The 18,131-nt window shown below is 47.5% G+C and overlaps 1 protein-coding gene across 1 annotated transcript in view; it reads right to left on the reverse strand.

Annotated features, from left to right (window-relative positions):
• The window catches only part of VOPP1 (VOPP1 WW domain binding protein), a 63,707-nt gene that overhangs the window by 19,740 nt on the left and 25,836 nt on the right, over positions 1–18,131 (reverse strand). Inside the window, exons 3-4 of the mRNA XM_065884347.1 lie at positions 9,602–9,679; positions 4,164–4,300 (exon numbers count right to left, since the gene is read on the reverse strand). Of these exons, the coding sequence (XP_065740419.1) occupies positions 4,164–4,300; positions 9,602–9,679 (215 nt within the window). The remainder of the gene's footprint in view (positions 1–4,163; positions 4,301–9,601; positions 9,680–18,131) is intronic.

Here is an 18,131-nt window from a genome sequence, read left to right on the forward strand (position 1 = left end):
TTGTCTAGCAGATGTGCTGTAGGTCTTTTCCAGGGACAGTCTGTTGGTTTGATTTTTTTTCCTTTGGATGAACCATATTTTCCTGTTTCTTTCTATGGTTTTTTGATCACTGGACATTTGAATCGAATAATGTGATAAGTCTGGAAATCAGATTCTCTCCCTTCCCCGGTGTTTGCTATTTTCTCGTTTTTGTTTCTGCTTATTGTTTTGGGTTTTTGTTGCTGTTATTGTAGGCTGACTCTGTGCAGAGGAAAAGCCTGAGGTGTAAACTTGTCTTCTCAAGTCTTTTCTGAGCCTTTCACTGGGGATGTGCAGTCACTTACTAATTTTTCCTGTATACACAGTTGTTTTGAATGTTCTAGTATTTAATGCCTGGCTCCCAAGAGGGGAAAAAGTGAAAAATAAAGGGGTATGGGGAAGGGCACCAGACATTTAAATCCCCTGGAGGTCACTTCAGCTGGAAGGGGAGGTGCAACAACAGTGGCTGCCTCCTCTTTCCTCAGAAGCAGCAAACAGCAATCAGAGCACAGATCCCCAATATCTGGAGGACAGAGTCCTTTCTGCCGCCTGTCTCCTGCAGGCTGCCCCAGAATCCTCTGCACAGCTGCCTGCCATGTGGCCTAGGGTGAGGGACAGTTAGCTGCTACTGTGTCCAGAGCGGATACTGACCAAAATTAGCTGCAATTTACCCTCCAAGCTTTCCCCTGGAAGTTACAAGCCTTCAACAGATTTCAGAGTTCCAAAACAGTTACGTCAGATAGATTCTGCCAGGACAGTTTTTGTCTAGGTGAAGGGAAAGAATCCTGGTGCTTCTGACTCCACCTTCTTCCCAGAATTTGCTGCCAATCATTGCTTTTTGATATAACTTGCAATGTTAACAGCTTGCTCTCTTTGGACATGGTAGTTTACTTCTCTGACACATTGTTTAATTCAGTTTCCCAAGATTTTTGTATTTATGATCATTAAACATGATCCAATATAATTTTATTTTGGTTACACTAGTTTTACAAGTTACACTAGCTTTACAAAACAAATTAGGTAATTTCCATAACTTTCTATACTTGTAGTAATTCGTAAGCATTGACATGAACTGTTTCTTAAAAGTTTCAAAGATACCATATGAATTTGGAGCCATTCTGAGAGCTAACTCTTTGAAAACATCCTCAAACTCTTGCTTGCTTTGTGGACCACTGAAATTTTCAATATTCTAAGGAATCTTTGGTAATGTACACTTTCCTATCCGACCAAAATTTTCCATTTCAGGAGTACTTCTTTGTAATTTTTAATCTCCTCTGGATATGTAATGTTTCAATTTATGATTTTACTTTTTCTTTATCCAGCTTTACTAACTAGATTTATCAGGGATGGGATTGGCAATGTCATTTACTTTATTTAAAATTTACTTTATTGAAGTACAGTTGATTTACAACGTTGTGTTAATTTCTGCTGTACAGCAAAGTGACATATATATATATTCTTTTTTATATTCTTTTCCATTATGGTTTATTACAGGATATTGAATATAGTTCCCTGTGCTATACAGTAGGATCTTGTTGTTTATCCATTCTATACATAATAGTTTGCATCTGGAAATCCCAAACGCCCACTCCATCCCTCTCCCACCCCTTTCCCCCTTGGAAACCACAAGTCTGTTCTTTATGGCTGTGAGCCTGTTTCTGTTTTGTAGAGAAGTTCACTTGTGTCATATTTTAGAGTCTACATGTAAGTGATATCATATGGTATTTGTCTTTCTCTTTCTGACTTACTTCACTTAATATGATAAGTCCACCCATGTTGCTGCAAATGGCATCATTTCATTCTTTTTATGGCTGAGTAATATTCCATTGTGTATATATACCACATCTTCCTTAGCCACTTATCTGTCGATGGACATTTAGGTTGCTTCCATGTCTTGGCTATTGCAAATACTGCTGCTGTGAACATAGGGGTGCATGTATCTTTTCCAATTATAGTTTTTTCTGGATCTATATTAGCAATATCGTTTACTTTTATTGCCTTTCACCAAGCACTAACTTTTAGATCTGCAAATCAATTTTTCTTTTTCCTGTAATTAATTTTTATTTTTTATTATGTACTTCTTACTGCTTTCTGTGAGTTTATTAATTTCTGAACCTCTTTCAAGGAGAGGTCAGCTAATTCACCTTCTTATTTTAAACTTGTAACAAAGAATAAGGCTATGAATTTACCTTTAAATGTCAGTTCACTTACATTGCATATGTTTTTGTATTAATTTTTCATTGATACGTCATTCACTGAGCCTGTGCGTCTGGAGCCTGTGCTCCGCAACGGGAGAGGCCACAACAGTGAGAGGCCCGCGTACCACAAAAAAAAAAAAAGAAAGAAAGAAAAGAGGCCGCCGTGTGCAGGCAGCTCAGCTCCCGGGCCCCAGCCCAGGCCTGACGCTGTGGGCCAAGCACACGTGGCATCTTGCATCTGTGGCCACACGGGCCACTAAAAATCCATGTCATGAAGACAGAAGGAAAAGGAAATTCATTAGTCTTTTACCCATTTCTCTGATCTACTGTCTGCTTCTTGAAAAAAAAAAAAATCAAAGGACTGACAACTCAGACTAAGCCAGATAAAATCTAGGTTTGGCCTCCCATTTTAACTGAAAATTTGCACTTTGCCCTATGCTGGAGCATAGATTTGAAGCTATTCAAATCTTTCCAAATATGAAAGAATAAAAATCCACTTATGCATGAAAAGTGGTACTAACCCTGAGAGAAAGTTTAAGCTACAGCAACCTCGGAACTGTTGTGGAAAACACATATTCAGATTTTTAGCAACGTTTTAAAAAAATAATAAAAGAAAACCCGGTGGAGTGTTTGGTGGAATAAAACTATAAAAACCAGACCAGCAAATGCCCATCTCAGCATCTCTGTGTCTAAAGGGCAGATGAGAGAGAGCTCTTCCCACACTCAATCCCCCAACTTCTTTCTTTTTTCTTTGAGGTGTGATCGACATACAAAAAGGTGAACATATGTAACGTCTACAACTTGATGAGTTCAGAAATCCATATACACCGTGAAGCCATCACCACAATATATGCCATAAACCTATCCATCACCTCCAAGCATTTCCTGCTGCCCTCTGAATTTGTGATGACACAACATAAGACCTCCACTCAGCAAAGGCGTGTGTATACGACACAGTGTTACTAACTATAGGTCCCACGCTGTACAGCAGATCTTAGGACTTATCTTACAGAACCGGAACTCTGTAAAAACTGGAACAGAACTCTAGATGTCCGACTGTCTCCCTATGGCGTGTGATGAATAGAGGGAGCCCGCCCACACTCTGGAGGTGGGAAGCCTGACGGGGCAGGTGGCATGCAGGGAGCCACGCGGCCACTGGCCCACCACACGGGCCCAAAGACAGGAGCTCAAGGAGCAGTGCCTCCCCAGCCCTGCAGAGTCCCTGGCGCCCCCTGCCCCCAAAGGGAAGGGAAACATCTCACATGTAATTTCAAAACAAGGAACGGGCCCATGTCCCGAGGGAAACTTGAATTCACCCACCACAGTATGTCTGAGGTTTAGGTAGTTAAAGCAGTGTTTTATAAGAATTAGGAAACCACGAATTCTTTTTGACCCTGGGGCACCACTCTGGGTAATGTTCCCTACATAGGCCAAATGTAACTTGTGCAGACATGTCTATAGCAGCACAATTAATAAGTACTCACAATACTCATAAACGCACAGCAAACGCTTATTGAATGAACGAATGAAAAGCAAAACAAAAGAAAACAAATGATCAGCAAGGACAGACTATCTAAGCAAATCACCATTTAGTAACACGATTAATATTTAGTCCAGAAGCATTAAGAATGTCATGGACAGTACAGTTTCTACATAAAAATTTACACATGAAATAATGTTTAGGAAAAAAAGAGCAAATAACGTGCTGCATACACGTGCATAAAAGATGCACCAAGAATTAGGTAAGAACAAGAGGTGACAGACATACAACACAGCAGACATTGCACTTATTATCAGCACAAATGCACAGTAAGGTTGATCATCAGAACTTAAATGAATGAACATGGCCTGAATTTTTTCTTCCAGCATATTCCGTGGCAGAGAACATGCTTACAGAGAACATGTAAACTGAAAGGAGGAGAGACAAGGACAGAGGGCTTGGCTGACCTGGAGTGGGGTTCGGGGGCTGCCTGGTGTAGGACACGTTGAACGCCGGCTCCTCGATCAGCGGCGGGGGGTACATGCGCCTCCGGATGAAGAAGCCGGCTCCACAGCAGAAGAGCACGCCCATCATCAGGAGGAACCTGGGCGAGAGCACAGGGTGAGGCCCCAGGCAGAGGCCCGGGCAGACGGCAGGGCTCCCTGGCTGGTCCTCCCCGACCACCTTCCCCCGGGACGGGCCCGGTGGAGCACACCAGGGAGACAGCTGGCTTGCAGAGCTCTGGGTGGCCCTGGATGGAGGCCACTCATGCTGAGAAGCTCTCAAAGTGAGCTTTCTGCTTCAAAAGCTCCAAATGGCCGTTGGCTTCAAAGGGCTGGTGCAATTACCTTCCTGACCTCAACTCGATATTTTAGTCAAAACAGGAGATGCCTTTTCAATCCAGTTTGAACACTACTGCTGGTCTTCACTGTCTATTTCCCCCATTTTTCTTTACTGTCAAAGCAAGAAGAGTAAGCACGTGATCCTTTCTAGCAGTTTTCTCTCCATTATTATATGAACATCCATAAAAAATATTTTTTTAAGTGCCCTTCCTAGAGCACTTCTTAATTATAGAGAAACTATAGGAATAGAGAAAACGCTCACAGTCAATAAACAGGCTGTTTTTCAATCTCTAGGTTCTAAGTATGGCTGAACCTTCTACCATGACCCTACAGTCTAACGGACACAGAGCGGACGGCTAAGGATCGGACCTTTGTTCAAATCATCTAAGAATTCTCAGATGTATCACTGGCATTCAGTAAATAATGAATGAATGAATGACTCTTCCCCCCTCACATTTGCACTATACCCATTTTTCTAGAAACAGGGGGAGTCATTCTGAGAAGGGCCGAGTTGTCTGTTCCACACAGACATAACTGAGAAACTTGCCCATCTCTAAACTGATATGACGATGGGACTCACAGAACCTTCCAGAACCTCACTCAACACGCACACACACTCTTGTAAAGGATGCACACACAGCAGAGCTGGCCATGTCATGGTCTAAAGGCACCTGTCCACACACAAATGAAATTTAAGAAAAGAGGAGACAATAAAGCCTTCAAGAATAATTAACATAATGTTAAGGGTTAAATTAAGTCCATTAGTCAGTCAGTAAGCGTTTACCGGACAACCTTGGAACGCTGAACACGAACAAAGATCAGGGGCACCAGACAGGAAATGATTCAGGAAAAGGACTGAAATTGTGGCTTTCTGATCTCTCATCTAATTCATTATTCATTCAACAAAAATTTTAAGCACCTGCCATGATCCCAGCACCAGTCTGTGCATTCCAGGGCGTAAGACAGGTGGGGTCTCCCCCTCACTGAACTTGAGTTCTCATAGGGGAGGGGGACAGTAAACAACAAATTAACAAAAGTGTTTATTTACAACTCTGACAGTGCTAAGAAAAGCAAGGATGCAACATAGGTTCGGGGTGGGAGTGGCGGGTAAAATATACATAACACACAACTCTGTTCATCATTTCAAGGGTACAATTCAATGCAACAAGAGGGTTAACAAGGGCATCTGTCAGAGTGAGGAAGCTTCTTTTCCTTCAAAGCAACATCTGAGCTGAGCCTGAATGATGGAAAGAAAGAGACAAATTGAAGGGAAGGGAAGGAGCTTTCTTCCTGGGTGGAAAGAACAGCACAAGTGCTCCCACACGAAAAGCTGGGTGGGTGACAGACCCGGAGAGGATAGCTGTGAGCTGCAGATGGGGAGGGGGGTCAGAGGGGCGCAGTCTTGGGGAGCTAGAGGAATCCAAGGTGTGCAAAACAAGGCCCTCTCCGAAGTCAGATGCTGGAATCCAAAGGGGACAGCTTCATTTGGACTCCATGATAATCTTACATTCAACCCTGGGTCCAACTCTAAACACCTGAGCAGAAAGGTAAAGCACAGGGAGGCTAAATGCACAAGAGGGTTTCCCTTCTCAGTAACACTACTGCTCACTCCCAAGGGACCAGGCTCTCTGGATTAGAAATGCAGAAGCCATACGAGATCTTGGTCTCTTCCATGAGACAAGCCAAAATGTTGGTTACACCATCAAATGGAATACATATTTCTTCCTAGACAAATAAAAGTGATACACACCTCACACCGTGGACTGCTGGAGAGCACACAGGTGCAAGCAAATAAGAACAAAGTCACATGGCAGGAGACCAACTCCCGGCTTAGGGGGCAATCATCAGACTCATTCCTTACTGAAGCAGTAGGTCTGAGAGAAACTAACAAGGGTGCAGGGGAATGAGCTTCTGGGAACAGCGGGAGGAAGCAGGGTGTCAGTGAGGGAAGGCGTGCCACGGTAAGAAAGCAGCTCTTGGAAGTGCTGTTACAGGACGATTGTTTCCTAGACATTCTCTTCCACTGCTGAGCGGGTCTGGGGAGCTTCCCTGGGATCAAGAGAGGAAGTTTGTGCCTTTTCTGTCATCAAAAGTAATCCGGTTTCTTCAATTCGTTTTTCCAGTCCCTTCCTGCCTCCCCCCCCGCAGCACTTGGAACAGCAGTTCTCAGCTCCCAATGCAGGCCCCAGGCAGCAGCAGAGCCCCTGCAGATCCAGGGCCGACCTGCCCCAGCCCCCAGCCCCGTGGGAGCCCTGGCAGCAGGGCTGCACTCACCTGCCAGGCTGCACTCTGTTGCAGTGTGCTCTCCAACTCTACACCTTCTCTGATCCTGGGGATTTCATTAGACTATCCTGGTTAAAGATTACTTAAGATTTTAGAGCTGGCAGGGACTTCTGAAAGCATTCTCCTCCAAAACCTCTTGTGTTATGGTAAGGAGCCCAAATTCCTCCAGAGTCAAGTGGGACCAGCTTGGAGAGCCGCCCTCCTTCCACGCGATGCCCAGCTCCATCCTGCCAACCTCCTGCCTGCCCTGCAAACCTGCCCCCACACCAGCTCCCCATCACCCCCTCACCAGGGGCATGCCTACGTCCCTGCCCTGCAATGTGCTGGGCCCTTCGCAGGCAAGGCCCTCGCTGAGTGCAGTGTGCTGGGCCCTTCGCAGGGAAGGCCCTCGCTGAGTGCAATGTGCTGGGCCCTTCGCAGGCAAGGCCCTCGCTGAGTGCAGTGTGCTGGGCCCTTCGCAGGGAAGGCCCTCGCTGAGTGCAATGTGCTGGGCCCTTCGCAGGGAAGGCCCTCGCTGAGTGCAATGTGCTGGGCCCTTCGCAGGGAAGGCCCTCGCTGAGAGCAGTGTGGTGGGCCCTTCGCAGGGAAGGCCCTCGCTGAGTGCAATGTGCTGGGCCCTTCGCAGGGAAGGCCCTCGCTGAGAGCAGTGTGGTGGGCCCTTCGCAGGGAAGGCCCTCGCTGAGTGTAGTGTGCTGGGCCCTTCGCAGGGAAGGCCCTCGCTAAGAGCAGTGTGCTGGGCCCTTCGCAGGGAAGGCCCTCGCTGAGGCCCGGTCAGAAGCTGTCCAGCTCCCTCCCCAACGTCTGTGGCATCAGAGGCTGCACGCTTTGTTTCCAGAACACTGGTCTAAAACTCTCCATGTGTCTAGATATCTGTCTGTTTCAGGAGCCCGGCTGCCATGGGGCCTTCTCCACACCAGACACATAACTGAGAGAAGGAACCCATGGAGCGGAAACCCTGTGTCCTCTGACTTCAGCTGGGGCACCTCAGACTTGCATCTCAAGGTACTCTCTGGCTGTATCCCCAGTTTAGAAGCTGCTATCTGGTATCAGAATCTCAACTCAGAGAACTCAACCAAACCTTCTGGTATCTGGCACCCCGACCTTGGAGACCTGCCCTCCTTCCATGGCTCTCATGAGATGCCTCTGTGTAGGGACCCACTGGCTCGCTGAGGTGCCCTGACCCTGACAAGTGACGCTGGCCAACAGCTCAGAAGCACCGGCTACCAGCTGAGGGAACGAACGCTTCCAAGGAAGGTCGACAGAAGCTGCTCTAGCAGCCAGGCCCTCAGAGCTCTCCTGGACTTTCCATTTTTCCTTCTTTCTAATCACGTGATGTCTAAACTTTGACACGTTTTCTTATTTTTAAGGAGCATTTCCACAATCTCATCATCATTCGTCTGGTGTTTCAAGCCAACCTGAAGCACGGCTGATCCCTTTCGGGACCCTCGACCACAAGGCCCCGGAGAGGCAAGTTCTGAGGGGGCGCGTGTGTAAAGCCAGGCAAAGCTCTGAAATGCCCCCTCCCCCGGCCCTCCTCACCCCAGCTTTGGTACCAGTCCCTTCCACCTTGATAGGTACACAGAGGTGTTAACATGTGGAAAATCTCAGGGTAAAAAAGTTCTCCTTCTATTACAGAGTTTGAGGCACTAGCAACTAGGAGGTGGGGAGAAGCCAACACCAGCGTGGCACTGTTCAGAGCCCGATGTGACAGGTGAGTCCAGCCCCCAAATGGCCAAAGCCCCATCAAGGAGGTGGTGATGGTGAGAACGAAAAGAGGGTCTCCTATTAAAGAAAACGTGGCAGGTGGAGTACCCACTTCCTGCTGACTTCCCTAATCAAACATTAGGAACAGCTGTCAGGAGGCAAAGGCAAAAATCTCACCAAAAATGCAAGTGTCTGCCACCACACGCTCTGGAAAGGCCTTAAAGTCTTTAGACGTCAGGAATGTCAGAACCTGAAACCCATGAAGAAGCTTAAACCTTAAAGCTGGGTCCTAATCCCTCACGGGGTTTGCCTCGAAGACTGTACCTCTGCAGTGGTGCAGAGGAGAGCGCGGCAGGCACAGGAAATGCCCTTTTGGTTTTAGGCAAATCCTTTCCCACACGTACTCTGCCATCTCTGTCATCTGAAGCCTATCTCTTATCTACAGAGTCAAATGAATCTTCAGACAAGCCTCCAAACCATCCTCTGAGGTTGGCCACTCACGGGAGGTTCCTCTCCTTAGTGGAAACTCTGCATCCTATCCTTTTAGGACTCTGTCAGCTTTACTCCCTCGTTCTCTCCCGAGGTCCAATCTTACAGACTCCAGACAGCTTTTCCAACTTCCCCCAGTAAAGCTGGAAGATGGGCAAGGATGCGGGCTGTCTGTCTGGAAAGTCAGGACTCAGCGGACACAATGCGAATACGGAAGATTTCCAGGCAGTGGAAACTTTATAACGAGATGGGCTGATTCTCTGGTTAACACAACTGGCCTCAGCTCCGTTTCAGAAATCGGTGGAGGAGCCGCTGAAGGACCAGGCTTCTGTACAGTCCAGCTTCCAAAAGAGTAAGTCTTCTTTCCGAGCCACAAGTCTGTGGAAATGGGGACGAGTTTCTCCAAACTCCGTGAGCAGAAGTGCTTGACGTGAAGCCAGCCCCAACGTACCTGCTTTCTTGAGGCCACCCGGAGACCACGGTGCCTCAGGGGGAGGTGATGTCACCTTGGCTGTGACAAACTGACCGGGCAGAGCCCTGGGGGAGGGCAGGGGGAGCAGATGAGACCAGGAAGAGTCGTGACCTACCAAAAATACCAGAGCCTCTGTATGGAGAGGGCACGCACACAGCACCTGGAGCCACAGCAGTCCTCGTAAGGGCGGCATCTGCAGGAGAGAGGGTACAGGCCGTCAGCATGCTGCGGAAGAAGGGCCAGAGCAGTCGGGAGGTCCAGGCAGACTTCAGTGCAAAGGACAGAACTGCCACCACTGCATTTTAGGAAACTAGTGGAGCTGTGGTAGTCCAAACGGGTGGCCCAAACGGAAGGTGCTGAGAGGGACAGTGTCATGCAAAGCTGTCTGCTACATATCCTGTGGGCAGAATCACAGTGGTTTCCTTCCGGGGAAGCCCTGTAACTGGATGACCAAACACCTGCATGAAACCAGAGGGGAGCGTCAGAGCGCTGTAGACCCTGCTCAGCGCTGACCCCCGTCAGAAGATGGGAATCTGTACCGACAAGGCCAGCGAGGTCAAGGGCAGAGGTTACGAAGTTAGACAAGTCAGGTGGTTTAGTCCTGGTCTTGCCACTTACCAGCTGCAGGACTTCTAGCAAGTTATTAAACCTCTGTGAACCTCAGTTTCCCCATAAGCAAAAGGGGTGGGTGGGCAGGAGCTCCTTACAGCGTTGTTTTAAGTCTGAAGGCCAGCATCCTCGTGTGAACTGCTGACAAGGGCCAGGGCTCCTCACACCTGTCCTGCCCCCGCGATGCTGACGCTCACAGCGCTCAGCACCTTCCCTCCCCCAGAAGATCCCTGAGAAAGGCCCTCGCCCTCCGAGGGCAGGTCCAGAGCAGCCAGGGGCCAGGCTCCAAGCGGTTATTTTGGCCTCCTTCAATATTCCCACTCTTCTCCAGCCCCGCCTTCTTTATGAAAAGAGAGGAGCTGTGAAAACATCTGCACTTTGGTTTTCACAGAGACACTTTCACTAAAGCAATTTCAATCCAAGTGGCAGTGGACTGGGTGTGTGCGAGGGTGGGCAAGGCTGTTTCTCAATCATATTAAATGATCACAGAATTGTGATCTAGGTTCCCGGCAATTTTTTTCTTTTAAAAACAAAGAAGTAGTTGGGAGAAATGCACAATTTGATCCAAGACCTTGGACACAATTTGTAGGTAATTCCAGTACAAATTGACTTGTTTTATGTAGAAAATAGCTCCCTATAAAACATTAGTTAAGGGTTTCCCTGGTGGCGCAGTGGTTGAGAGTCCGCCTGCTGACGCAGGGGACGCGGATTCGTGCCCCGGTCCGGGAAGACCCCACATGCCGCAGAGTGGCTGGGCCCGTGAGCCGTGGCCGCTGAGCCTGCGTGTCCGGAGCCTGTGCTCCGCAATGGGAGAGGCCACAGCAGTGAGAGGCCCGCGTACTGCAAAACAAAAACGAAACAAAACAAACAAACGAACAAACAAAAACATTAGTTAAGATGGAGAGTTATGAGTTACAATGGAACTCAGCACACCTGAGCTCCAGCGCTGCTTTTCCTTCTTTGGCTCCTAGGGCTTTACCTCTAGGTCTTTAAACACCCAGCACCCAATCACTGCTAAATCCTCTATCCTTTCAAGGACAAACTGAGCTGAGAGACCCCCACTGAACCACTGCCATCACACACACACACACACACACACACACACACACACACACACACACACGCTTCTCCACATGATCAGACGTTTCCCGCCCATTCCTCCCACAGTCTATGAATATCTCATGATTTTGACGAGATGCTCCAATAAGCTGGTGACACAAGCTAATCTGCTTAACTTGACTTAACCAACCAAGATCTAGCAGAGCACTGAAGTGTGCGCTTCAAAACACTACTGGTTCCCACAACCCATGCATCTAACAAAAAGTCACTGAAGTGCCACTCTGAACTCGGTCTGTGCTGGGTCCTGGGGGTGGAGCAATGAAAACCCAAACAGAAGTCCCTGCCATGGAGGAGCTTTCTTTCTAGAAGAGGGAGACAAACAACAAGCAAGAAAAACATGAACTGGGTCAGATGGCATAAGTTCCACCACGGTGAAAAATAAAGCAGAAGCCGGCGGATCAATAGCACGGGGGAGGGAGTGGTGGATGATACAGTTTAAGACCAGGTGTCAGGGATGATTCACTGAGAGGGTGACATATGACCAGTCAGAGATCCAGCCTGGCTATGATGTGGGCCAGCACAAGGGCCTCAGTGCTGGGAGAGGAGCGCTGGCTCCAGGGTGGCTGGTCCGCTGGCCCTCCAGCTGCATTGTGGAGAGGAAGGCTAGGTACAGAGTGGAAGACAAAATGAAATGCCCGGCGTAGGGCAGTCAGGGCGTCTAGGCCAGGGCTGGACCAGCAGTGCATGAACCGCATCATCTGCTAACACCACGTACAGCACCGTCCACAGGAACTCCTTGGTGTGTGCGGGTGTGTGTGCATGTGTGTAGAGGGAGTGGGGGAGCGCTCAAGGGAGATGTGGACTTCTCCCTTTTAGCTTATGTGGAGTTCGGACAATTAATTGTAAACAAAAAGAGATGGGACTGTTTCCGATCATGAACTTGCAAAGACAAGCGTCCTTAGCAACTATGTTAGATTCATGATAAATGTGATAATGTGGTAAAGAGAATTCAAAGAGGGCCCCCAGATTCCTGCCCCCCCCTAGAGTACATGGCCTGCATGATCTCCTGCCCTTAAATGTGGAGGGTCCTGTGAATATGATGGGATGGCCACTCCCATGATTATGGAACATTACATAAGGTGGTATGTTGTGTAAGACGGCTATAGCAGACCGGGGGCTCTCCTGCTGGCTTGAAGAAGAGAGCTAGGACTAAGGGTGATCTCCAAGAGTTGGGTGCAACCCCAGCCAGTCAGCAAGGAAACTGGGACTTCAGTCCTACAACCTCAAGGACAGGAATTCTGCCATCAACCTGAACGAATTTACAAGAGGACCCTAAGCTCCAAAAGGGGGCACAACCCAGCCACCTCCTGGTTTCAGCTTTGTGATACCTGGAGCAAGGGACCCAACGGTGCTGTGCCCAGACTTGTTATCTATAGGACTTGTAAGATAATAAATACATGTGGCTTCAATCTGGCTTTGGTCACATCCTACATTCTAGATGGCAGGTCAGTGCTTCACAACTGTCTCATTTAACACACAAGGTAAACATTATCAACCCCATGTTTGAAATAAGCTCAGAAAACAAGGCGCTAGGGATGTCACGCCTCCTCTCAGCCCAGGTCACTGTCTGCTGAAGCCAAGAAAGGATTTGGTCAGTATTTCAGGAAGGCATTTTGCATAGACACTGCCTCTTCAGTGACACTGAGTCTTCTGTCGCCAAAGGGCCACTTTCTCAGATCCCACTTGGTATTCCTGTTCTTCCAGGGCTCTGCTTAACAAGCTGCTGTGGACATCAGCACGAGGGTGTGTCGTGCTCATGAACGGTGACCGTGTAAGACTCCACAACCATTTAGCTCATGCGAATAAACCAACTGGAGAGGACTAAGAAGGGCAGTGGAGGGATGCCTACGAAAGTGAAAGGGGGTGAGAAGGTGTAGAGGGGAAGGTGATGTTTAATGTGGCAGAATTTAAAGTTTCCCAGAAAGCAAACCAAGCCCAGAAGAAACAGGAGGGAAAGATGGGAATTCAGCAAGACCATGGTAACAGACAATGTGAAGGAAGCATAGAATCCTTGGGTAAATGGCAGGAGGTCCTTGGGATGGAGCCACAGACAGAAATTCAGCAACTTTTTTTTTTTGCAGTACGCAGGCCTCTCACTGTTGTGGCCTCTCCCGTTGCGGAGCACAGGCTCCAGACGCACAGGCTCAGCGGCCATGGCTCACGGGGGCCCAGCCACTCCGCGGCACGTGGGATCTTCCCGGACCGGGGCACGAACCCATGTCCCCTGCATCGGCAGGCGGACTCTCAACCACTGCGCCACCAGGGAAGCCCCAGCAACCACTCTTTAATAATGCCTGAAGGGGTTCTTGCTTTAACTTGGAACTGCATATTGGCCAAATCGCCTACACCGTTCCATGCCAAGAACTCTCTACAATTAGTAGACGATAACGTAAGCATGAAGACAGAACTAACTTAGTAAGATGTGACATCGGGTAAAAGTATGGTGTTGATTTGGGAAGCACTACCAAAGTTCCCACAATATTATACAACAGAACAGTGTTTTCAACTATCGTGACCCACTAGTCACGATATGATTATGAAATCAAGTTATTGGGTTGTGACACGTATTTTACAAAGGTAAAGATCTTTTTTTAAAAATCAGAGGGCAATCCCACAAAAGAAGTGTTCTGTGAAACGTACGTTTTGGTCACACATACAGCCACACAGATATACGTATTCCTTCAAAGCTACTGTTGTGGAGGCCCCAGGTCAAAAGCGGACAGGCTCAAATTTCTGTTGTATCTAGATGGGCTTCTTTCATCCTCCTGGTAGGTTCTGGGCAGCTGCAGGTCCAAGTCCCCTGGCTAGCAGATCACTTCCTGATGTCAGTGGTGCTGGGCTAAGGGTTCTTTCTGGTCCCCCATGACTTCTGCCTGGGTGACACTGGGTCAGACGGCTGTTGCATTTTTGCTCCTAATTCTACTAGATGACCTGCAGTGATCAAATTCTAGAAGCTGCAGCTCTCGTTCCCTCTCCGGTGGGAATGCCCCCACTCATCTGCCGACTATCAACAGCTCTCAATGAGGGCGGGAGGTGGCTGCAGGGGATGGAGAACGCGGATGGCAGACATCTGCAGCTTAGGGGCAGAGAGACTGTGATCTTCCCAACTCAGAACAATTTCTCTCCCATTGTTGTACCACTTTTACTACCAAGATGTTTCCCAGAGAGTAGCCTGGCCCTGACTATGATTAGAGCTGCCCAGCTCTGGGTACAGTGAGGGCTGAAGGGCACCTGGAGTCCATTCCAGCCTGGCAACTGTGAACTTGGTATAAAACAGGAAAGCAGATACAGGGATAAACATTTAGTGAGGTTTTCTTTTCTTTTTTGTATGTGGGAAACTCTGGAGACCACGCTCAGAAGCTTTGGGAGGTGATGGGAGACACTGGTGATGCAGAGGGATGTTTTCATGACTGAACTGTGTCTCCTCAAAATGCCCGTGTTGAAGCCCTTACCCTCAGTGTGACTGTATCTAAAGATGGGACCTTTAAAGAGGTAAATAAGGCTAAATGAGGCCATAAGGGTGGGACCCTAATTTGTTAAAACACGTCCCTTCAGAGTTATATTCATAAGGAAATATCTGCTGCTTTGAAACCTAAGCCCCTGCAGCATACTACAGTGTTCCCATGTTAGAAGAAGCACACAACACAAGGATCTCCACAAGCTTTTAAACGTATGTAGAGCCTCCTGTCTCGAATTACACACACACACACACACACACACGCACCTCAGCCTAAGAATGAAGATTATAAGTATGCTGATTTTTATACAATGGAATACACTCAGCCGTAAGAAAGAATGAAACAATGCCATTTGCAGCGACACGGAAGGACCTAGAGATGATCATACTAAGTGAAGTAAGTCAGACAAAGAAAGACAAAAATCATATGATATCACTTATATGTGGAATCTAAAATATGACACAGATGAACTTACTTATGAAACAGAAACAGACTCACAGACATAGAAGACAAACTTAACGGTTACCGAAGGGGAAAGGGGGTGAGGGAGGGACACAGTAGGAGTTTGGGGTTAGCAGATACAAACTACTATGTACAAAATGTAAACAACAAGGTCCTACCATACAGCACAGGGAACTATATTCAATATCCTGTAATAAACCACAATGGAAAAGAATATGAAAAAGAATATGTATATGTATAACTGAATCACTTTGCTGAAACTGACACATTGTAAATCAACTACACTTCAATAAAAAAATGAAAAAAATAAAAACATTTTTTAAGAAAGTATATCGATTTTGAGTTCCTAATTCAAATTACTTCCCGCAGGCAAGACTCAACATCTAAGTGCTCTACCTCTCACTTTTCTGGATCCAAATTTGGAACACCAGCAGAAACGTGCGTTGTCAACTGGTTATCCGCTTTCTTTTCTCAAAACAGAGTGTCCTTTACGCTCTCTTGTTTAGCTGAAGACCCATGCACCCCAAGCACACTTGTGGCCCATGTGCAGTCCTGGCCTGGCCCCCGATGTGGATGCTGGGCAGTGCCAACCACTCGAAGGGGCACGCAGTTACCCGTGGGGCGACACTGTCACCCCCCTTCTCTCTGCTGCTTTCTTCCAATGAACCTGTTGGTAAATTGGGGCCCTAAGCACACACCTGCTGACATTCCAAACAGCTGTAATTCTGAAAAGAATGTTAAAAGTAGCCAACATTAGCAGGCAGTCTAGCTACTAACTAAGTCATCATCCAACACACCAGGTCTATTGCTCCCAGTGCCCAAGCCTTGAGATGGCACTGGTGTTCCAAAGGACGGCTGAAGACTGACTAAGCCCGTGACCTTCACTGTACTGCATGCAGAACAAATCAGGACGGAGACAACAGAACTGAATTTTCCTTCTCGTTCTACTCTGTGTGCCAGACCCTCAAACTTGCAGTAGAAAGGACATTGCTTTTAACTACTAAATCTACTCCCGGACATATCTAATTATAGGTCTAGGAGTCTGAAACACACACGCCTGCTTTAGAAGAGTGAAAAGAGCATGTACATTAGCAGAAATGGGTCCCTGGAGTTGCTTCCTGTTAAGCAAGTATTCTCCACCGTATCCCAGGATCCAAACACACACTTCTGATAAGGTAAGAAAACGAACGGTCCACTCCGAGCAGGTGTGAATTTGTAATTGGGTACATCACACAGGTAAAATCAGGGTGTGTAGCCTTTCCCCCCCAGGATATGAAAGGTGATGTGGTTCTGACGATGCTTGTGTCTAGAAGTATATCTGCCACAAGTTAGAGATTAAATGCAAATATAACAGGATGGCCCCTTTGGCAGTTTGCGGAGCCTAAGAAGTAAGCACATGCCGTCTCGGCACTGCCCAGGAGGGGAGCGGTCTGCCCACCACACACATCCATTCTTAGCCTTCGAGTCACAGAAGTCTCAGGAATAAAGACAGCGCATCAAGTCAGGGAGTGTCCAATGTTAATAAAGTTACAAACTCTCTTAAAAAAAATGGCCAACTGTTGCTAAGTAGGGTTTTTCATGTGGCGTAAAATGGTCACTTACATTTCAACCGATTCATGGAAAATCAACTCAGCATCTAGTAGAGCAACTAAACTATGAGTCGAGTCTTCAGGGTGGAAGCCTAGAGATGGAGTTTATGGGGGATGGATTTTTTTTTTTTTTTTTTGGTGTTAAAGAACGGGACATGGCTGAAACAGAAAACTTCAGGGTTCTAAGTAAATTCCCATCAACCCCATCTCATGCACGAGGCCAATCCTTCCTGCACCTTCTGGGTTAAGTCTCAGCGGACCATGCTCTCCCTTCTATGTATCAGCCAGGACAGTTTTTTTTTCCTGTCCAATCCCCAGTTTCTTAGCTTGATGGTTGGTCTGGTCTCCTCAATTATATACCGTATGGATCTTGATACCTGGACCTGCTTCTTACGCTGCTTTTATTGTCATCTGCCTTTTCCAAGGCAGGTGCTTAAAGAAGGCTTCCTGAGTTAGAATCAGGAAGTATATTCAAGGTTATCAGAGATTTCCAATTAATCTGTGAGAAACTGGGCTCCTTGAAAAAACTAAACACAGCCCCACAAGGTCAGAGAAAATTCCAAAAGGGAAGTGAAATTCAGGGGCAGCGCCGAGGTTGGCCAGTCCCTCAGCCATACGACACCCTTGGCAGGTGTCCCCTGAGAGCCTGAAGAGCTCTGTCCCTCCTGCCTTGTAGGGAGGAACTCACCCCCAGCACATCCTTGACTCACCTTCCCTCTTGACCACCCCACCAGAGGCTGCCCACACCTCCCATGGCCGTTCCAGCAAGAGCCAGTCCTTCAACATCAGAAGTGGTTCTCATGTTTCTGGAACCTTCTCTCCTCCAGGAAAGCATGCCCAGTTCGGGTAAAATCTTGGTTCCCCATGCTCAGGAAAAATGCCCATTCACTCTCACGACTGCAGCCTTAGACAGTACTAACATTTTTAGCAACCATAACACAGCTGAGTCAGAAGGAACTTTCTGTCAACTAAACTTCCAAGCTTTTCTGAGCCAGTAAGTTCTATCTTCCCATCCTGGACTGGTACAGGGCTTAGGGATCTAAACAGAGGATCTTACAGTTATCCATTGTAACATTTAAACGTGTGCAATCTGGCTCATTATTTTAGCCAGTCAGAATGGGATCCTCATTCTGTCACTCAAGGCACTCCTAGCTTTCTGTCACTTAAATGAAGAATCAAGCTTTGTTGGGACCCAGGAGTGCCGAACACATCCAGCCAATTCTACTCCTCCTCTCTGCAATGATCACATGGCGATGACTTAGCACGGCAATGTCCACAGACAGCCCCACGGTAAGGTCAGGTGCAGAACGAGGCTTGGGCCTGAACAGAAAGTGGAATCTTTTCACATCCTGAACCATAATCCGGAATCCGAGATCTTCCCAAAGTCTGACAGGCTGCCTGGAGTAAG

Source organism: Phocoena phocoena, chromosome 9 (assembly GCF_963924675.1).
Source record: "Phocoena phocoena chromosome 9, mPhoPho1.1, whole genome shotgun sequence".
In the NCBI taxonomy this organism is placed as follows: domain Eukaryota; kingdom Metazoa; phylum Chordata; class Mammalia; order Artiodactyla; family Phocoenidae; genus Phocoena; species Phocoena phocoena.